An 18,204-nucleotide genomic window follows, 5' to 3' on the forward strand; every position below is an offset into this window, starting at 1 on the left:
ACATCAAACTAAGGTAACAAGAAGCAATTTAAAACTGTGGTTAGTCGAAGCCATAAGACAGATTCCACAATGGAGCTTGCTTGTCCGAACATAAACAAATTGAAATACTTCATTTAAAATTATATAAATAGAAGTGTTTTTTTTTATTTAATCACACGTATCATAATGAAATAATCCAATATTTAAACATTTTTTTTCTAGAACCGTTCATTACATGTTTCTAACAAAGGTAGCAGGTAGATGGGCATACGGTCTTTTAATATGTTTGTCGTGGCATCGTCGATAAATCAATTTGCCAATATCAGTTATGTACGTACAATATCTATATATAGCTTTAGATGAAAGTTTGTAAAGGCTGCAACATACTGTTATATTTAGTAATGTTTCATCCAAATACATATTTCATCAATTTATTTGGATAATTTTTTTTTTATTTCTAATTTTCAAATTTTGCATTGTGTTTCAGCACGAGTGTAACGGGGCGCCTATGTCATTGAAAAGTAAAGCACAACAAAACCGGAAACGACGTGTAACGAGGATGGTGGCAGTTGTTGTTCTACTCTTCGCCGCCTGCTGGCTTCCGATACACGTTATTACTTTGTGGATGGCGTTTGATCCAAATTTTCCGTTAATAGACCCCCTTCTTATTTTCAAAATATTTTCCCATACATTGTCTTATGCTAATTCTTGTGTTAACCCGTTTGTGTATGCATTTTTAAACGATGGATTTCGAAAGGCATTTCAGAGAAGGTTTCCAAGTTTTAGTCGATGGTGCAGCTGTCTCTGCCGGAACCCCAAGGAATGCCAAGAGACTAGTATGATAGACAAGGCCGTGGAGGCTAGACCTGGACTGGAGCAGTCTGAACTCCTTACAACCACCCAAACACTGTGAGTGTAACTCTAATGATCGACGGTGAGCAATCGTGGAACTCTTGTACATATTTTGCATATTGTATATCGATCAGGGCATAGAAAGGCATATATTTCTAAAATATATATATACATTATTGTATGACATGCTATGTAGAGCATAAGTATAACTATAGAGACTAACATATAAATTATAGCTAACAATTTAATGAATGTTGTTTGTGGAATGACAACTAATCTCTATAATATTGATATTAGGAAAACTAATTTGACAAATCGGCATTAAATATATGCATGGTCATGTATCGTTGAACCATTGTATTTGTCTTCAATTACAGTAAGCGTGCGTGTACGTGATGGACCTATTGTTGTCGTTTAGACAACAATCACTGCGATAAACCACCAGGTAAACATAGATATTAATTTAGACTCAGACTCACTATTTCAATTTCCTATTGCACCTGACGGCATTTGAAAATCGTGTCAACAGACCATTCCACTAACTACTTTGTTCGGTATGATATTAAACTTGGCACAAGGCAAATATGACCGACATTGACCTGCGATATATGAAGTAATATTATCATTTCTATACCACAAGATTCATGTTCCAGATATTTGCGGCCATCAGCTCTTATATCATAAAACATATATTGATTCACGTTTACGCTGACCATTGTGCAATGCATGTGTAATAATTTTGCATTTGTTTTTTTAGAAAGACACTAGACTTTATCAAAAATTACGCTGTATAATTTAGCATAAGGTATGGCCGCAAACATCTGAAACGTAGGTAATGTCATTTTTCTCCATCACTGGCTGAGCATCTAAATAATAACGTCATGCGCAAAGCGTAAATTCATGCTTGAACATTGTGTTAGAGATGGTCTGTTGTGGAAAATGCATAGGATGCATTTTTTCTCTTTTTTTTTTTTTTTTTTTTGCATGAGGTGACGTGTTGCGAAATTTGCGTGTTCTTCCCGATTGACAGCATGTTAAAACAAAAATTGTGTAAACCATGTCACGCAATCCGTAGATTTTGTTATGTAAATACCACACTATTGGGGTGTGATGTGTACACAAAGTAATTAAATTTTATTGAAATTGTGTTTTAAACTCCTATTTCATCATTTGTAGTACAGCATGATCATATTCTTTGACTCAGTGTTATGAAATACTGTTTGGAGCTGTGTGACATGTTAAGGTGAGACTACTCAAAGTTTAAAATCATCCTTGAGAATGCAAACCGCAGGACGGATTGTAGATTGTAGGATGATAGATTTTTTTTCATAACTGTATTTTGTTAATCCATTTAAACTTATGTTTAATAACGAAACAAATTTCTTGTACATATTCAAAAATGTTCATGTTCACTTAAGTTGACTTTTGTTTGTCAATAACTGGAATTATACTGCACTATGTATTAAAATTAATTGTGTGCAAACATGTCAGTTTCCTCAGATATTTGATTAAATTGTTGTGATCAAACACAGACCTGATACATGTTTCGTGTTATTTTGTACAGTTTTCTGTTTTTGAGGGATTAACAAATGGTAAGGATGAAATTAATATAATTCCAAGATCAATTTATAAACAATTCTTTTCTATTTCAAAATTCAATTACTCAAAACGGTTTTCCTCATTTATAAATTGAATTAATGATCTGTGTTACGTTCTATATGCTCGGGCACTCCACAACTTTGGAACGTGTTACAAAGAATAGTGTATTACAATTAAAAGATATTTATTTTTCTATCATTATTTTTAATTACCAAAGTAGTGTTATGTGATATGTTTGTTTTATTGATATACATTGTCCTTATTACGACTTGACTTTAAATCTAAAGGTATTTGTGTGGGGGGAGGTGTGAGGGGGATGTGTGTGTGGGTGTGTGGGTGGGTTTGGGGGGGTGTGAAGTGTGTGTGTGTGGGTGGGTGGGTGAGGGTGTGTGTGTGTGGGTGTGTGGCTGTTTGTGTGGGTGTGGGTGTGTGTTGGGGGTGAGGGTGTGGGTGTGTGTGGTGTGTGTGTGTGTGTGTGTGTGTGTGTGTGTGTGTGTGTATGGGTGGGTGTGGTACGCTTCTACGAAATCATTTTGAGAAAGGCCACCCGAAAAGAGCTATTTTTGAATTTTTGAAAATCGTATCTCGTCTCTCCATGAAGGTAATATACAATGACAGATGGCAACTCTAGACACAAGGTGATAATAAGATATTGAATATGCATGTTCTTTAATGTTTATAAATAAATGTTGAGTGTGCTGTGGCCACTTTAAGAGCCGAGACCTTTTTTATTTGTAGAGACATATTATAAATTTCTGGAATACGTTTGAAGATGTTTCCATTCAAAGTCTTTTCTACTTGTTTTATCCAAACGAAAACAACAATTTTTGAAGCACTTGTTGCAAAGACAGTCGTATCGTATAAATAATGTTTATATGATGCCTTTTCTTTACAAAAAAACTTGTTAATATCAATAAATTCTCGTTTCATATGATCAGATATTCCTCCCAGGTAAATTTTCAGTTGTGTTTATACAATTAAATGAATAATGTCCATGTAATACACCATTATACACACACATAAACAGGGTAAAAATACTTCTCTCGTCGTATATCTGTATTCAACTAATTTTGTTACATGCTGTTGTTTGTAATGAAACAATATGTCACCTATTGTTAATCATTTTCTATTGTTAGTAGTTGTAATTAATTATCACATGGCTATTACATTATACATTAACATATTCTTTCCATGGTTGATTACTTGCTATGTATATAAATAATTCGAATATTATAAAGGACATATTGATATATTGTACAGGTAAACTGTGTGTTGATTTTAGACGTTAAATATGTTCATCCTTAGAAAACTAACACAAAATACTTCACATAACAAATCACAGTGATTGTCAACTATCTTTAAACGTCATTTATATTGTCTTTGTTTAATCATTATATACTTAAGAAACTAAACAATACTACCTATGTTATATATATGTACCGTATGCTGCTTTACATCCATGTCCGAAATATCGTTATGTATGTTGTGGCTAGTACTGACACCGGCTTGGTGGCGTCTATTTGTGTGTTTCACCATTATTACATGCTTCTTTTGATTGTAATAAACCATACTTGCCAAATTGGTTTTGTTATTATTTGACTTTAACTTATCGTTATTTTGGATATCTAAATCAGTATACAGATATTTACGGAAATGTGTTTACCTCAGAGATATGTTATTGCTTCCGGCGAGAAAAAAATATTATATGGTTAAAAAAAATCTATTGATATCACATGCCAAATCTGTAAATGCTTTGGTTTACACAAAATTCACCTAATTGTAATTTTAAAAATAACATCATTCAACGATGTTTAATTAACAGGAAAAATGAAAATGTTTCACAACACAGATGATATTTCTTTTGGAGATGTCAATTTCCTCTAACATCAAAACGCTATACATTTGTACGATTCAATTAACCAAAACACCAAAGCGCTGTTAAATACTTAAATGCATTGTATCTTCTTCCTATCATGAGAAAGCAAGTATCCTTTCCGATTGAGCTCCTACGTGCCAATGATATGAGGGCAGTAACATATTTCGTCTCCTCTGGCGTCTATTACTCTTGTATTCTCAAAAACCCCGAAACAGTCACTGAAACAAAACTGATTTAAGTAAAAGCCTTTATTTCTCAAAGTCCTTGATGATACAGTACATATGATAGAATATTTATTTCTAGAACATAAGTTTATTTTTATCAAGTGTCAAGGCTCTTTTCTTTACGTTTGACGTAAACAAAGCATTCAACCTTTGGTTTCAACATTTCAAAAGGTCAAGGAACATCAACATTAACAGACTTGGTGTCAACGCTATGCACTTGCACCTGAACAAATACTTCCACATTTGTCTGAAGATATGTTTAGTTCTGTTACGTTTCCCGTAGAAATGGATTCACTTGAAATAGTGTCTATGTTTACCCAATTACCTTATTATCGCTGCAGTCCTATAGACTAGGTTGTCGCCGTCCATATTATGTGTTGATCTAATTTTAACTTGGCTTTCTAACACTTACCAAATTCATTTATATATGCTATATCTAAAATAAATTTTTCGGAAATGTCACGAAAGACAAGGTATAGATGTAATCAGTATGAGCTGTGTCCAAATCCCATGTGGTGCGGTGAGCTCACAAGCCATCAGAACCGAATTATCGGTCTTTCCTAAAGAACATTAGATTTCCTAGAAAATCGGGTCAATGCTGTCATCTCAAAACTGTTGTCTGTGTCCATTTGCTGAAGCGAATAGCAACGTATCGTTGGTCGATGCATCTTGTTTACGAGAAGCAACGTCTTAAAATCCCAATGTAAAAAGTGGGGTGTGATTTTGAGTAGAAAACTGATTGTTTTAAAATTTGCTCATACATTTTGTTTAAGATTAATCTTTTATTTTTTATTGAAATAAAAGTTAAACAAGTGCGACAAGAACAAAATCGGACCAGTTCAATCATGATATAGAGAATATAACTCCGGATGAACTCGGTACGGAGAAAACCTCCGCTGCAATTCAATATCAATCCATTTCGGTATTTATTTGACCTGCAGATCTCGTATAATGCAGGATTAATTGTCTTCAGTTGAGGCATAATGGAACATCATACAAGTTTATCAATTCATCAAGACCAGTCCTTGTAAAAACTTGACAACTTGCGTTTAGCGAATAATTAAATTTGATATTACAAAGAGAAGTTTTTAAAATGTGCACAAATTCTTTGAAGGGCTCTAAATGTTAGAATTAAGAGGTAGTTGGAAAATTAATCCGAAATTAATCTGATAATGCCCAGTGATAATTCAGTTAATTTGTTAAGTTCCATATCAAATTTGAAATTGAAACTCTTGGAAGCATTTAACTGTCATACAATGTAGCGTGTTGGTTGATAATGAATCATTCATTTTTTTTTTTTTTTTTTTTTACTTCTTTTTTATCATGCCATTATTACGATTTGCAAGGGGAAAATGGTCCAATAATTTTATATAATTTTCTCTTTAATCATCTTAGTGCCATAATGTTGTCGATATGTGAAGCATGAAACCAGCTTTGGTAATATGTAAAACAAATTATGTCATTTTGATGATGACTACCTCGTAAAATAATGGAATTTGACAGGGTGTGATTTTAAACATTAACGCTGTTCGTTACGTATGTACAATACCATGACGATATTGACATATCGTCTTTGGGTAAACGATCTGAGTAAATGCTAATTAAAGTAAAATGTAGTGGAAAATTCTGAAGGCAATTCTCTCAGCTTCTGAATACTTCACCGAACAAACCCAAACTAATTTAAAAATTCATTTTGTTACTAGCGAAAATATTAAACACAAATAGATTAATCTGACAAGATTAGGTTAATTTAATTCTTAAATACTGGCATAACAATTTGAAGTAAACTACATATGATTTTTTTTCTATAATCTAAATATTTTCAAAAGTGTGATATTTTAGAGTGTTTTGAATATTGATGATAACACAAATATTAAATTTGACTTTAAAACCTCAAAAAAAAGGGGGTTTTGAATTTTGTTTCCTTTTCATTTGATTCCTCGCTATCAAGCTGCGTCAACATGATAAATCAATAGTGTTTGTCACACTATCTCTTTGGCACGATTCTATTTAATCAGAAATATTGAGAGGACAATAAAAGAGAGAATAGGCGCGATTTTCCGCTTTTTGATATAATACTTTTTCCGCTTTTTGAGCGATAATGGCGTGTATGTGTGGGTTTAAACCACGTCATGAGACCGCTTGGCATCACCTCTGTTGACTTACAAAACCAGCTTTATAGCTGGTTCAACATGGCAATGTCTTTTTGATATAGTCTTTATCACTAAAGTCCATATTTGTAAGAAATGGAGTAACCAGACTCTGTATCAAACGATATTACTATAGTCTGTATCATAAATATAATTTCACACAAATATTTCAATTTCGTTCGCCTTGGATTGAAATACTCGCTTGTTTGTTTTGTTTTTGTTTTTGTTTTTGTTTTTATTTTTTTATTTTTTTATTTTTTTTTTTGTTTGTTTTTGTTTCTTTTGTTTTGTTGTGTTTTTGTTTTTGTTTTTTGTTTTTTTCGTGTAACATTCATTTCGGAAAGGATATCGTGATTTAGATAAAAACCGAGTTCACACAGCATGTCATATCGAGTAGTACTACATACGCAACGCCAAATCTGATTTTACAGAACCAAAATACCTTTAATAGACAATTTAATATTGTTATTTAAGTCTTGGTAAAAGAGTTACCAACTCTTAATAACTACATGTGATACTTTTGACAAAATAAGAACAAAAGACACGGATATTCCTGAAAACTACAAAGATGATAAGACCAAATACAGCGGAAGGAGAAGCTTCTTCAGCTTATCGACGACAAGTGACCACAGTGAAGTGTACCCGCACTGACGTATGTACTGTGCGAGATTGTAAGTAACTGGTCGATTTTTTCGACTGTACTATTATCTTAGGAGAAAAAAAAACAGAAGAAAAAAGTGTGACGAGATGGTAAAACGATGGCAGCAATGTACTGTAATAGGTTTTTGTATCTTATGTCACCACAGTGTCAAATAAAAAGTTTTTCACAACGTAGTTAGTATATCATCGTTGTAAGTGTGGTGTAGATATCGGCCCAACCTGTCTGTATAATGTATTTTGTTCACGACAAATATAGCATCTAATAGTAATCGTCTCGATAATTATTTGGATTATGGGTGAACAGTCGTTAAATCCTGTGTCACGGATATGTCATAGACAGGCATAGCTTTATTGCACCTTATTCGTTAACATTTTTACGTACATGAGGGATGCTTGAATGTCATTTTATCCCTTTTAGGAAGATAAAACAACATATGCGACCTATGATGACTTGCTGTCACGCATCTAGGATTCCCAGATCAATTCCTGATATTTGGCCAAGTTGTGTTGAAGGAATTAAGACTTAATGTCATATAAATATATTGCTTCCTATCACGTTTCGACAAGACATAGCTATTATATCTGCTTGTCATATACAGGAGCTAAATCAGAGCGAGTTCCATTGGGGGCACGTGCTATCTAGACAATATAGAGTTAAACTATGTAAGCTTTTTCTTTAAATATATAAAGCTCCAAGAGTAGTAATTATGAAAAAATTATATCTAGTTTCATGTTTGTCTTTTTATGGTATGAAACTTGTAAAGTCAAAAATTGTCAATCCTAATCTTATTTGGACCGTTTACTGAGAATTGGTCGTTTTTTTCATTTACTAATAAAACTACCTTCAGATCTGCATATCGGTAATGGAAATCAATGTGAAAGACGTAAACTTGAAACCATACATTTTTAGAAATCAATTAATTCATCACGTTAATAAGGCGGGTCGCGTTACCTTCTACAGTGTGTATTTTCACATTCTTTTGAATTTTTCCTGATCAGCTCTGAAGCGACCTTGAAGGACGAAGCGGCTTTACAACTCGGTTTCACCCCTGTTTAAAGCATGGCCACGTTTGTCTATTTTACTATATTACAAATTTGTTACAGATTTGTTTTTATAGATAAAATCCATATGAGTCTAATTCATGTTTGATCATATGTATATAAAAAAAAATCTGCATCAGAGATGCAAGTAAAGTATTTGTATCTATAAGGTGGATGTTAGCCCCTATATCCAAGGTGGTGACCTGTGACTGAAGTAGAAATGTGTACGACTGCATTCTTAATGTACAATTGTCAATTACTTACGTCAATAACCTAGAACCTCGAAAATAAGATCTTTCGTAGTAAGGACAGGTTTATTTGTGAAAATACTACAAGCTTATTTTCAGAATTGGCCTATTTTCTTAATGTCAGTTTGTTTTCGAGCTTTGGGGGTTTTAAATCATTAACAATATTACAAACATCGGGGTCCATATGGGAAGGACACTCACTACAATGTATTTAAGTAGTAAAACCAATCGAAAGTAAAACAAAAAAACAAAATGTGCTGCGAACATTTCTAAGATGTTTTATCAATATTCATTTCACTGAGAGTTTTTGATATAGATAATATAGAAATGTCATGAGTCACTCAATAAAGACAAAAGTAAAAACATACTGTAATTTCGGGTGATGATATTTTGTTTCATTTCAATGTTGACCTCAAGGTCATATTTATAACGTAGAAAGATGACACTGCCAATGTGAGATAGTGACTCTGCGACAAATAATTATTGATAGAATTATCTTAAGTTCGTAAAACTTTATGCTAAAATCCTTACCAATGATTGTCATTGGACGAGTATCAATGGCAACGTCATGTAATCGCAAAATGAAGGCATCATTCAGATAGAGGTGACGAACTGTTGGCTGGATTTTTACTGCAAAACATTTACGTTAGAACACTTTCGTCTTCTACATCAACAAAATTACCTGACAGTTTGAAGGAAGATTTTGTAAACACAACGCCACGTGGAAACCCCTTGGAAAACTATAGCATAACCGTGGAGGTACATCTACACGAGACTGCTGATTCAATACACTAATACAAGTTAAATAGTGCCGTGGGAGAAAACTAAAGACGCGATTATGTTAAACGATAGAAGAAAATAATTATAACATAATATGCCTCCAGGTATTTTTTAAACATCTTGAAATGACGTGAGTCATTAACAGAGGTATTATATAAGATACCGGAATGCACTGTTAGAGAGATTGGTCTCGCCGAAGCGTAAATCAAAATTACACCCATCACCATGTTTCTGTTCATAGGCGAATTAAGTAACAACCTGTATTTATTGTGTTATAAAATAATAAAGTATTGTGTCGATCACATTGAGGAATATCTAAATACAACTGCATAGAATCATAACAATGCACATATAACCTTGGCGAGTCTCTGTAAACAGTTGTATTAACAGCTTAACAGACAGTGTCGCAGTTCATCATTTAGTGCTTAAGAAAGCCAAACATGGTTACCGAACATCAGACTACAAAAACAACTTATTATGCTGTATCAAAGTTTATGGAATTGTTCACATTGAACTTAGTATGTCTAAACAGATATATTATCTAGAAACCTCAAGTGAGGTATTTGTAAGCGCCACATGATGTGTTTTATATGCCCATTGTTTGACACAACACATACACCTTGATTTGATATTTGTCCTGTTAAATATGGCTTGATGTTGTCTGGTGCTTCCTCTGTACAGTAATTCAATTTATATTAATGGCAGACTGCTCACACAGTAAATTCTCTTGAAGTAATCTTCTATCATTAGCACACGAACGCATTTTATTTACATCAAATATACATAAAAAATGACAGTTTTTTGCATTTTTTTTCATTTCGGAAAACACAGTTTATTGATTTTGTTTTTTAAAATTCCTTGGTAAATAATGATAGATCTCAATACAATAGTACACCCATTCCAGAAGTGATAAACAGCGACCTTTATAAAATGCTTTGCAGACGAATAGATTGGCCCTTCTGTCAGTGAATTTTCATTTCCTGCTAACTTTATCAGTCACCAGAGCTACGATTCCGAGTAATATGCAATCCATTCAATCGCCTAAGTGGTAAACACATCCCGACGTTTCAAGAAAGATTACAAATTGCTCTGAATTGAATCTGAATCCCAATAGTAAAGACGAGTGCACGACTAAACGTATGAGGAATATGAGGACATTTGGTTTGAGACTAAACAATTGATTATCTTTATATATCAACTATCTGCATCTGCCAAATCAAACCTATACGTAAATTAACTCGACTAAAAAATAATTTGTTTTTGGCATATGTTACAAAAATAATTCATCAATCTTTCAATTATTTTTATTGTGCGTTTGCTACTGTCCTTTGGAGAGTTTCAAAGCAACATGAATATATACCATTTGGTATTGCATTGGATAATAATATAGAATGGAACTGAAAGTAAAAACTGCTACCACTTCAATAACGAGTATAAAATTTACGACATGCTAGTCTCATAGTAACAAACATTTCAATCAAATGAAATTAAATCTGAATTTGTGTAGCGTTTCGTCGTCATGTTTTTATTTCTATTGTCCGTCAGTTCGTTCAAGAAGGAAAGCGGTAAAACATCCGATACATATCCCGCGGACAGAAAACCTTTTCGGTCTAGAATCCTACTGTGGCCAAAATATTGAATATAATTAACATCGAATCCCTTTTCAAATGCAAATTTAAACAATATGTATATCTAATCAAAAAGCAATTAACATTGATATTGATTTTGAAGCTTACACGATATATTTAATGACATGCTCTAAAAACCGAAAATAGGACGTCGTTTCTTTCCTGTCAATCCTCTGCTACCTCTAGCATATAAAAATATGTGCATCTCCAGATCTAGATTTTGAATTACCGTTCGATCACTATTGGACTTTCCTCCGTTACTGCCTAGGTTGCAACATATAGACCCTTAGCATCACTAACGAGTTCTATCGTTTGATTCATTGTTTGGGTTTACGGTATCTAACGAAACGAAAACAAATTTACGTTACACTCCTAGGAAAGTAGTCTACTGGTATATCTCGGCCACATTCAAAATAAGGAATTGATTCATTGAAATTAAGATATTTTATCATAAAAAATAATGAATGTATGTGCAGTAACAATTAAAGGTATTTTGATAAGAATCGCCGGTTAAATATGCACACACACACACACACACACACACACACACACACACACATATATATATATATATATATATAACATATTATTTTAAATATGGTCAAATAGGCACCCGAACACAGAAAGCTCGACTCATAAAATTATAATTTTTGCTTCCGTACTAGAATTAATAATCGACGCCACTTTTAGATTAGAAGTAAAGCAGACTTTGGAACTAAATGAAAAATGTAATAAATTAAGGGTTATCTTTATAATATTGAGAAGGGGTTTGATGAGGAGGTTACTATACTAGATGCATCGGTGGTAGCTCGAGATGTACCGACTGCCAGGTATGTATGACCGAACCCGTAAGCTGTGGCAAGATCATTTCTCGTTTATACTGAGTGGGTAGCAGGTTTGGAATGGGTTGATTCAGTTTCGTTCCTTTCGTTCCAATACCCCAACGAATGGCTTGGTATGTTGAAATGTTTTGCTACGAGTAGGCCTGGACGTTTCCTTTTTGATGGAACATCAGTGATTGTCGATCCTAAGAGTTAGTGGCGTTTTGAACTCCCCAATACTGCAAATGGCACTTGGCACATGTAATCGAGTATATTACACTGACCGATGTGCAGGATATGATAGTTCTGACCGTTGACCTCACATTTGAATGAGCTGGTGTTGTGAGTATACGGATAAAACTTGCACCTCTTACTGTTGCGATAAGCTAGTATTGGTGGTTCCAGAAAAAAATGTTCTTAACATTACTGGACGACGGTAGGATTTGCAAGCGTTTCTAAAAGATCGTTGACAATGGATGCGTGCCAGGGTGAAAGGCCACCACATAAGGTACTCTCCCAGTTTTTGGCCGGTCTAGGTATTCATGTGTACTACCCCTGTCTAGTTATTAAACTCTATCGATACACATAAATCGGTCGATATATATACATAAGAATGAGCTCTGCAAATCTTCATAATCATGATTAACAAGCAACAGCTATGTATGTGTAACAACCCCTTTAGTCTGCTTATCTTCCATTTTGCGTGAACATGAACAATTTCCATAACATCTTGCATGGTCATGGCTCAAAACAAACTCATGAGAGTGCAACCGAAAAATCACGGTAGTTTGATACTGACACTAATGATTAATTTCCGTTTTTCGTGGTAATGAAAATTATACATTGTATCGTTCTTGACATGATAGCATGAAAGCAAACTTTATGGCATTTAGAAAAACAAATTCGCTATCGTAAAAATGTTGTGAATTAATAACCTCAAACACAATATTGTCTTGAAACTAAGTTATTTCATGGGCATATGCAACGTTTTACAGTCAAAAAAGTTTTTCTCATGAAAATCAAAGATATATCAATGCCCATTCGCTCTGCCACGAAAAAAAAACCTCACGCAAATTTTCACGAGAACTCTTTTTTTCAAAACGGTATTCTTTTATTATGACTTGTCAAGGATTTTTCTGTTGTAAGTCTTGTGTGGAGCAAAGAGAAAATACATCATAATCTTAATCCAAACTTGAATTCAATATGACTATGGCAAACATATGACCAACATAAAGATTTACGGGAACTCCTAAAAATGTACAAGGATAATACGACCAGGCGTTCCGGAAGAGTAAGCGTTGAGAGGTAGACGTAACCAGCACCAAGTAATATACATCTGAAGCAATGTTAAAGTTCAAGTCCTTCTGAATATATATAACACTTCTGAAAGCCTATTGATTCAAGTATTTGTATTTCTTTTGATGGACCAATATCTCCTCCGCTAGCAGAACCTACAAATTGCATACATACACAGAGACATACAACATCATCTTCAATAAAGGCTTACTACCGATTTCACAAACAACAGGGAGATAAATTTTGTTATCCTCTTGGCAATAAAGTGATTGTCTGCAGCTTTCTGGTACAAATATGTTTGCCATTAGCATGCCGTTTGACAGTGTAGATCCAAACATCCTACATGGAATTGAGACAGAAACGGACAGGTCCCCGGCTACAAATATATATGCCTCCAATTGGTTGGGTCAAATGGGATATGTCCTCCTAGAACACTCCATGTCTTCGTGAATAACTAACAAAGCATTGCTATGCTAAAGATATTTTTATTTTTATTTGTACGTAATCATATTACATGTATATCGCTTAATTGTATGTTTTTTTTTTATTTTTGAGAGAGTAAACGATTTTCCAAAGTCAATTGAAAGTCAATGATTTTGAAAATACTTCGCACTGACACTTGACTGAAACAGCATGTAATTGACACATGTCCATAACTTTCATACCCTATCAGTAACGTTGAAATTTAAACCGAAATTATGCAACGTATTGTATATTTTAAACTGACTGTGTAGATCTTAACGACAAGAGTTCCACCAAAGTCATACAAGATGGGCGTATTAAGGGATATCGACACAACGAAAAAGAACATGTGAATAAGCTAACAAAGCAGTGACAAATTAATCGATATACAAGCGATAGACAAGTTATTGACCTGCTGAAGATTTGGAATGTTAAGTCAATTATAACAGACAGAGAAATATATTTGTATATTCAGAATCAGTCACATGGAGCATCACAATAGACCGGTATCAAAATAAAAACATAACAGACGTGTCAAATACTGGTGTTACAAAAACACGCTGCCTACATGTTTTTCCAGAACTTAATTGCTGTGTGAACAATCCCTGTGGTGTATAAATCATCGGCGTGTGTCCTGGGTGCAAAACACATAACCACAGACTAACTAGTCAGTCTAACAGGAAATATTTGATGAACGACTAAAGCTTCCGTTTGCTTGATACACTTACATAGATGTGTTGTGATTGATGGATCTGACACCAGACATATATCAGCGGAAGTGTGATGAATTTGTAGAAATGTGATTGTCGGATTGTCCTTAGAGTTTTATCACCTTTTCCACTCACATAGGAGACGTTAGTTCTATTCGCCTCACGATAAAATATCCAAGGCTCTGACGGGAAAGCAAACGGCCGACCGTATGCCACTCCATGTGGATCAGTATTGAATGTCGTATTTATTGTAACTTTTTGTAAGCAAGAGCAGCATGGTGGTTCCGTTTTAGATATATCTAAAAATGGGGAAAAAATTTACACAATAAGATCATTTTGGGGGAAGAGACAGGGGAGTGTGGTGGGGTGCGTTACCATTAGCTATGTTGGAAGAGGCTACTTTTTTCAAACAAGTACCTTGACATAAAATAGCCATTTTGGCAAAGTTATCACCTATCAACTGACGACTACATAAAACACATTTTAAATGACATGTATATATACACATTGTACATGGTTAGATATGAATATTTTTCAGTTTAAAAAGAAAAGAGAAGGGACATAATTTTACAAAAAAGTTTATGTTTTCAACATTTATTAATCAACTTCTTCATATATCTTATGTGTTTGCAAAACCTAGAAATAACAGATTGTATTATTAACTTCATATATTAGCTAACTAGCAATATTCTATAGCTTTATTTCAGTACTACCGTAAATTTCTGTGACAAAACCATAGCGGTTTGAAGATTGGAAAATTCAGACTGAACAAAAGATTAATATTTTGGGCGGAATTCAGTCTGGCATTAGCTACTTGTAGTACTTTTTACACGGGCATTACCTCCCTTCCTGGTGGAATTTTCCTGCATCGGGGAGATATGGAACGTCACAAAATGAGCAATGGAAAAACGGGCAAATGCTTATCATCCTTAACCTTACTGAATAGTAATGAATATTTTAACATGTTTTGCCTCTTTATTAATGCAAAAGAATTATAAAATTATACATAGGAGATTAAAGTTAATGTTCTTTCATTAGGGACGGATACACCTTATAAAAACGCAACATCTATTCCAGGGTAGAAATAGCAACAGAAAGCCTAAATGAATAAAAAAAAAAAAAAAACATGAAAATAAAAGTGTTTTCTTTCTTCAAAAAATTCATAGCAATTGCATAATTGCTTACATGAGAAAATACAAAAGACATTATGAACACAAATGCTGGGAAATAAACAGAAAAACAGTGTGGTATGATAAGAATCACAGCGTTGTGTAAACAACAGAAGTTAGTCAAAACGTAATATCTAATAGGTTTTTCGACAACACCAATAGCAATCTGAAAATGTAAATCAAATTGAGGTCGGATCACAATGGGAAAATCTCCTGATTACTAATTTGTTGAAACCGACAAACGAAAGACAATAAATATCAGTACGGTTGGAGAAAAAGAAACCGTGATTCATTTGAAACAAATTACTTGGATTTTAATTTTGCGTTGACAACAAAATAACCGCGGACTCATTTCATTAAGGTTCAATGACACTGTTATTGTTGTAGTTTGATAGAAGTTATCATGAACAAGGCTTAACGTGTCATTTGGAATTCCTCAATTCAATCCAATGAAGGTGTTCATATCCATTGTTTCAGTACACAACAAAGGGCAGAACCGCAAAACTAATGTATTTAGTCACAGGAGCTCGGGCACTTTAAGGCCCTCCCTGAGGTTAATTCATCAAAAAAATCTAAATGTTCTGACATCATGTAATAGAAATGGTAGCATAATTTGCTATTGTATTTTAAGTTATTGAGTTTGTGAGAGGTACTGTTTAAGGCAAAATGTCAAACATGGCACCTTTTTCTCCTCACATTCACAAGAGTAATAAACATAAAACAATACGTTTATTCACTCTAGAGGAGTACTGGCGTAGGAAATGTGAGTTCTGTTATCTTATGAATAAGGCCTATATTCAATAGTACAAAGTGTACGAATCTTAATGATACATTTAACGATATATTTCATCATGTAATATAAGAAGTGAGGTATAAATCCAAGTCTAAAATTATCAAAGTGTCTCAACGCCAATTAACGACATTTTAAGTTTATTTGGGGCCGGCATTGATAGTGCACTGGTTTGTTCAAGGGGATTTCAGCACGGAATTTTCATTACATTAAAACGTTATGTCAAGCTCCTATCTGACCAAGACAAGTGACCCATTAAAGTTTATAAACTAGTAATATTTATCGCGGGATTACCGTAGGGGGGAGGGGGAAAGAGACATAGTACATATACAGATTAATTGACAAATTGTGACGTAACACAATTTCTGAGTAAATTATGTCATCATCACCATGTTCAGCCTTTTTCGTGTTTAGCTTCATGTTCTGATCATCTTCATTTCATGCTTTCTTTATTCGCGCATCATAATTTATTCATATTAGCAAAACTGTATTTAAGACAATGTTTATCTTTAGCACAAACAACGATTGAAAACTGTACAATCGACACGGTAATAAAGGAAACGTCTTCCATCAATTTCATATAAACGTCATATATTATATTATATAAAATTAAATAAAAATAATTTACCATGATTTACAGCAATTGAGGTCATATGTACCATGGAATAATGTGTATATACATGTTATACTGAACATATTGAACACACATGTGTTGATGCGCTGTTGATTCATTGTCCTTGCTGATGTACTTTCTGCCTTTGATGCCTAAAGGTATGTGCATGCACCAATTTATTCATTTCGAGACGTATCATTGCATCAGTGTATCTACCAGTTACCCCGATTCCTGCCGTTGCCCATTTCCCATTATGAGAGTATACTGTAGGTCGTATTCTATTTTTATGCAATAGATACATATCAAGAGCTCCAAAGATCCCTTGCACAAATCAGCAGATCCACGAAATACAAATTAGCTGACATAACCAGCCGCATTCAGTGGCTAAAAGTACAGTACATCAGGGAAAATTAATGTTTTAGAGTCTGATTCACGATGAAATGTTTATCACATGCAGTGTATTTTGTATTCCTTTTCTTGTCTGGATCGGTTTTTCCTTTTGGCAACGGAATTGAAATGGTTAATGATATATTGAATTATTCTACATACCCATTTACGATAATATATCTTAAAAAGACCTATCGGCGTTTATATGTAAAAGTCGATCCATTGCAAACCATAGAGCAATTATAGATTGAACGATTCAAAGTTCATTTGGTCCAAGGAACATTTAGATGCAGCATCCATGGAAAAAGCTGTACATCCATCTCAATTAGTTTACAGTTCTTAATTAATGAAAATGAAATGGGTTATAATATGGTACAGTAGCTACGACAGTTGTAGTTACTTTGTTAATGAATTTGAGTCGTTTTCGAAACACAAGATTTTTTAGCATGCACAACGCTTATTATGTTTTACATGTAAAAAAAAATCCTGTAATTAACTTGCTTAAATTAATTCAACAGGAGTGTCATTTTAAAACGATGTAACAGTTCCCCCTTTGCTTCTCTATGACACACTGCAGCTCCCTGGTGGTGAAATGGTTCAATGTCCTAATACGAGTTTGTAAAATATTGGAAGTTCACGCATTAATTTGGTTTGGTATAACGCTCTCCCAGTGGTGTCATAAAGACAGGTGTCAAGGGGACATCAGCCGAAGAAGCAAAGCATGGAGAATACATTTGAATCCAGGGGAAGAGGAAATGATAAAGGTCTCGAGTGTTGATGTGGGAAATACATCAATCTCAACATGTCCTAAATAAAAGAAACGAAAGAAACCTCTATTGTACGGCAGGCCTCATATTAATGGAATTTTATGATCGCGTGGCAAACCTGAAGTGCCGTGTTTTATTAGTATTCCCTTTGG

At 33.9% G+C, this 18,204-nt stretch overlaps 1 protein-coding gene across 1 annotated transcript in view; it reads left to right on the forward strand.

The window, feature by feature from the left end:
* Positions 1-2,696, forward strand: part of LOC132562767 (G-protein coupled receptor 54-like) — a 111,336-nt gene extending 108,640 nt beyond the window's left edge. Inside the window, exon 5 of the mRNA XM_060227530.1 lies at positions 467-2,696. Within this exon, the coding sequence (XP_060083513.1) occupies positions 467-892 (426 nt within the window). The 3' untranslated portion in view covers positions 893-2,696. The remainder of the gene's footprint in view (positions 1-466) is intronic.
* The last annotated feature ends 15,508 nt before the right edge of the window (positions 2,697-18,204 follow it).

This window comes from Ylistrum balloti, unplaced genomic scaffold, assembly GCF_031769215.1.
Source record: "Ylistrum balloti isolate Yb309-2 unplaced genomic scaffold, AGI_CSIRO_Ybal_v1 Utg371506, whole genome shotgun sequence".
NCBI classification, from domain to species: domain Eukaryota; kingdom Metazoa; phylum Mollusca; class Bivalvia; order Pectinida; family Pectinidae; genus Ylistrum; species Ylistrum balloti.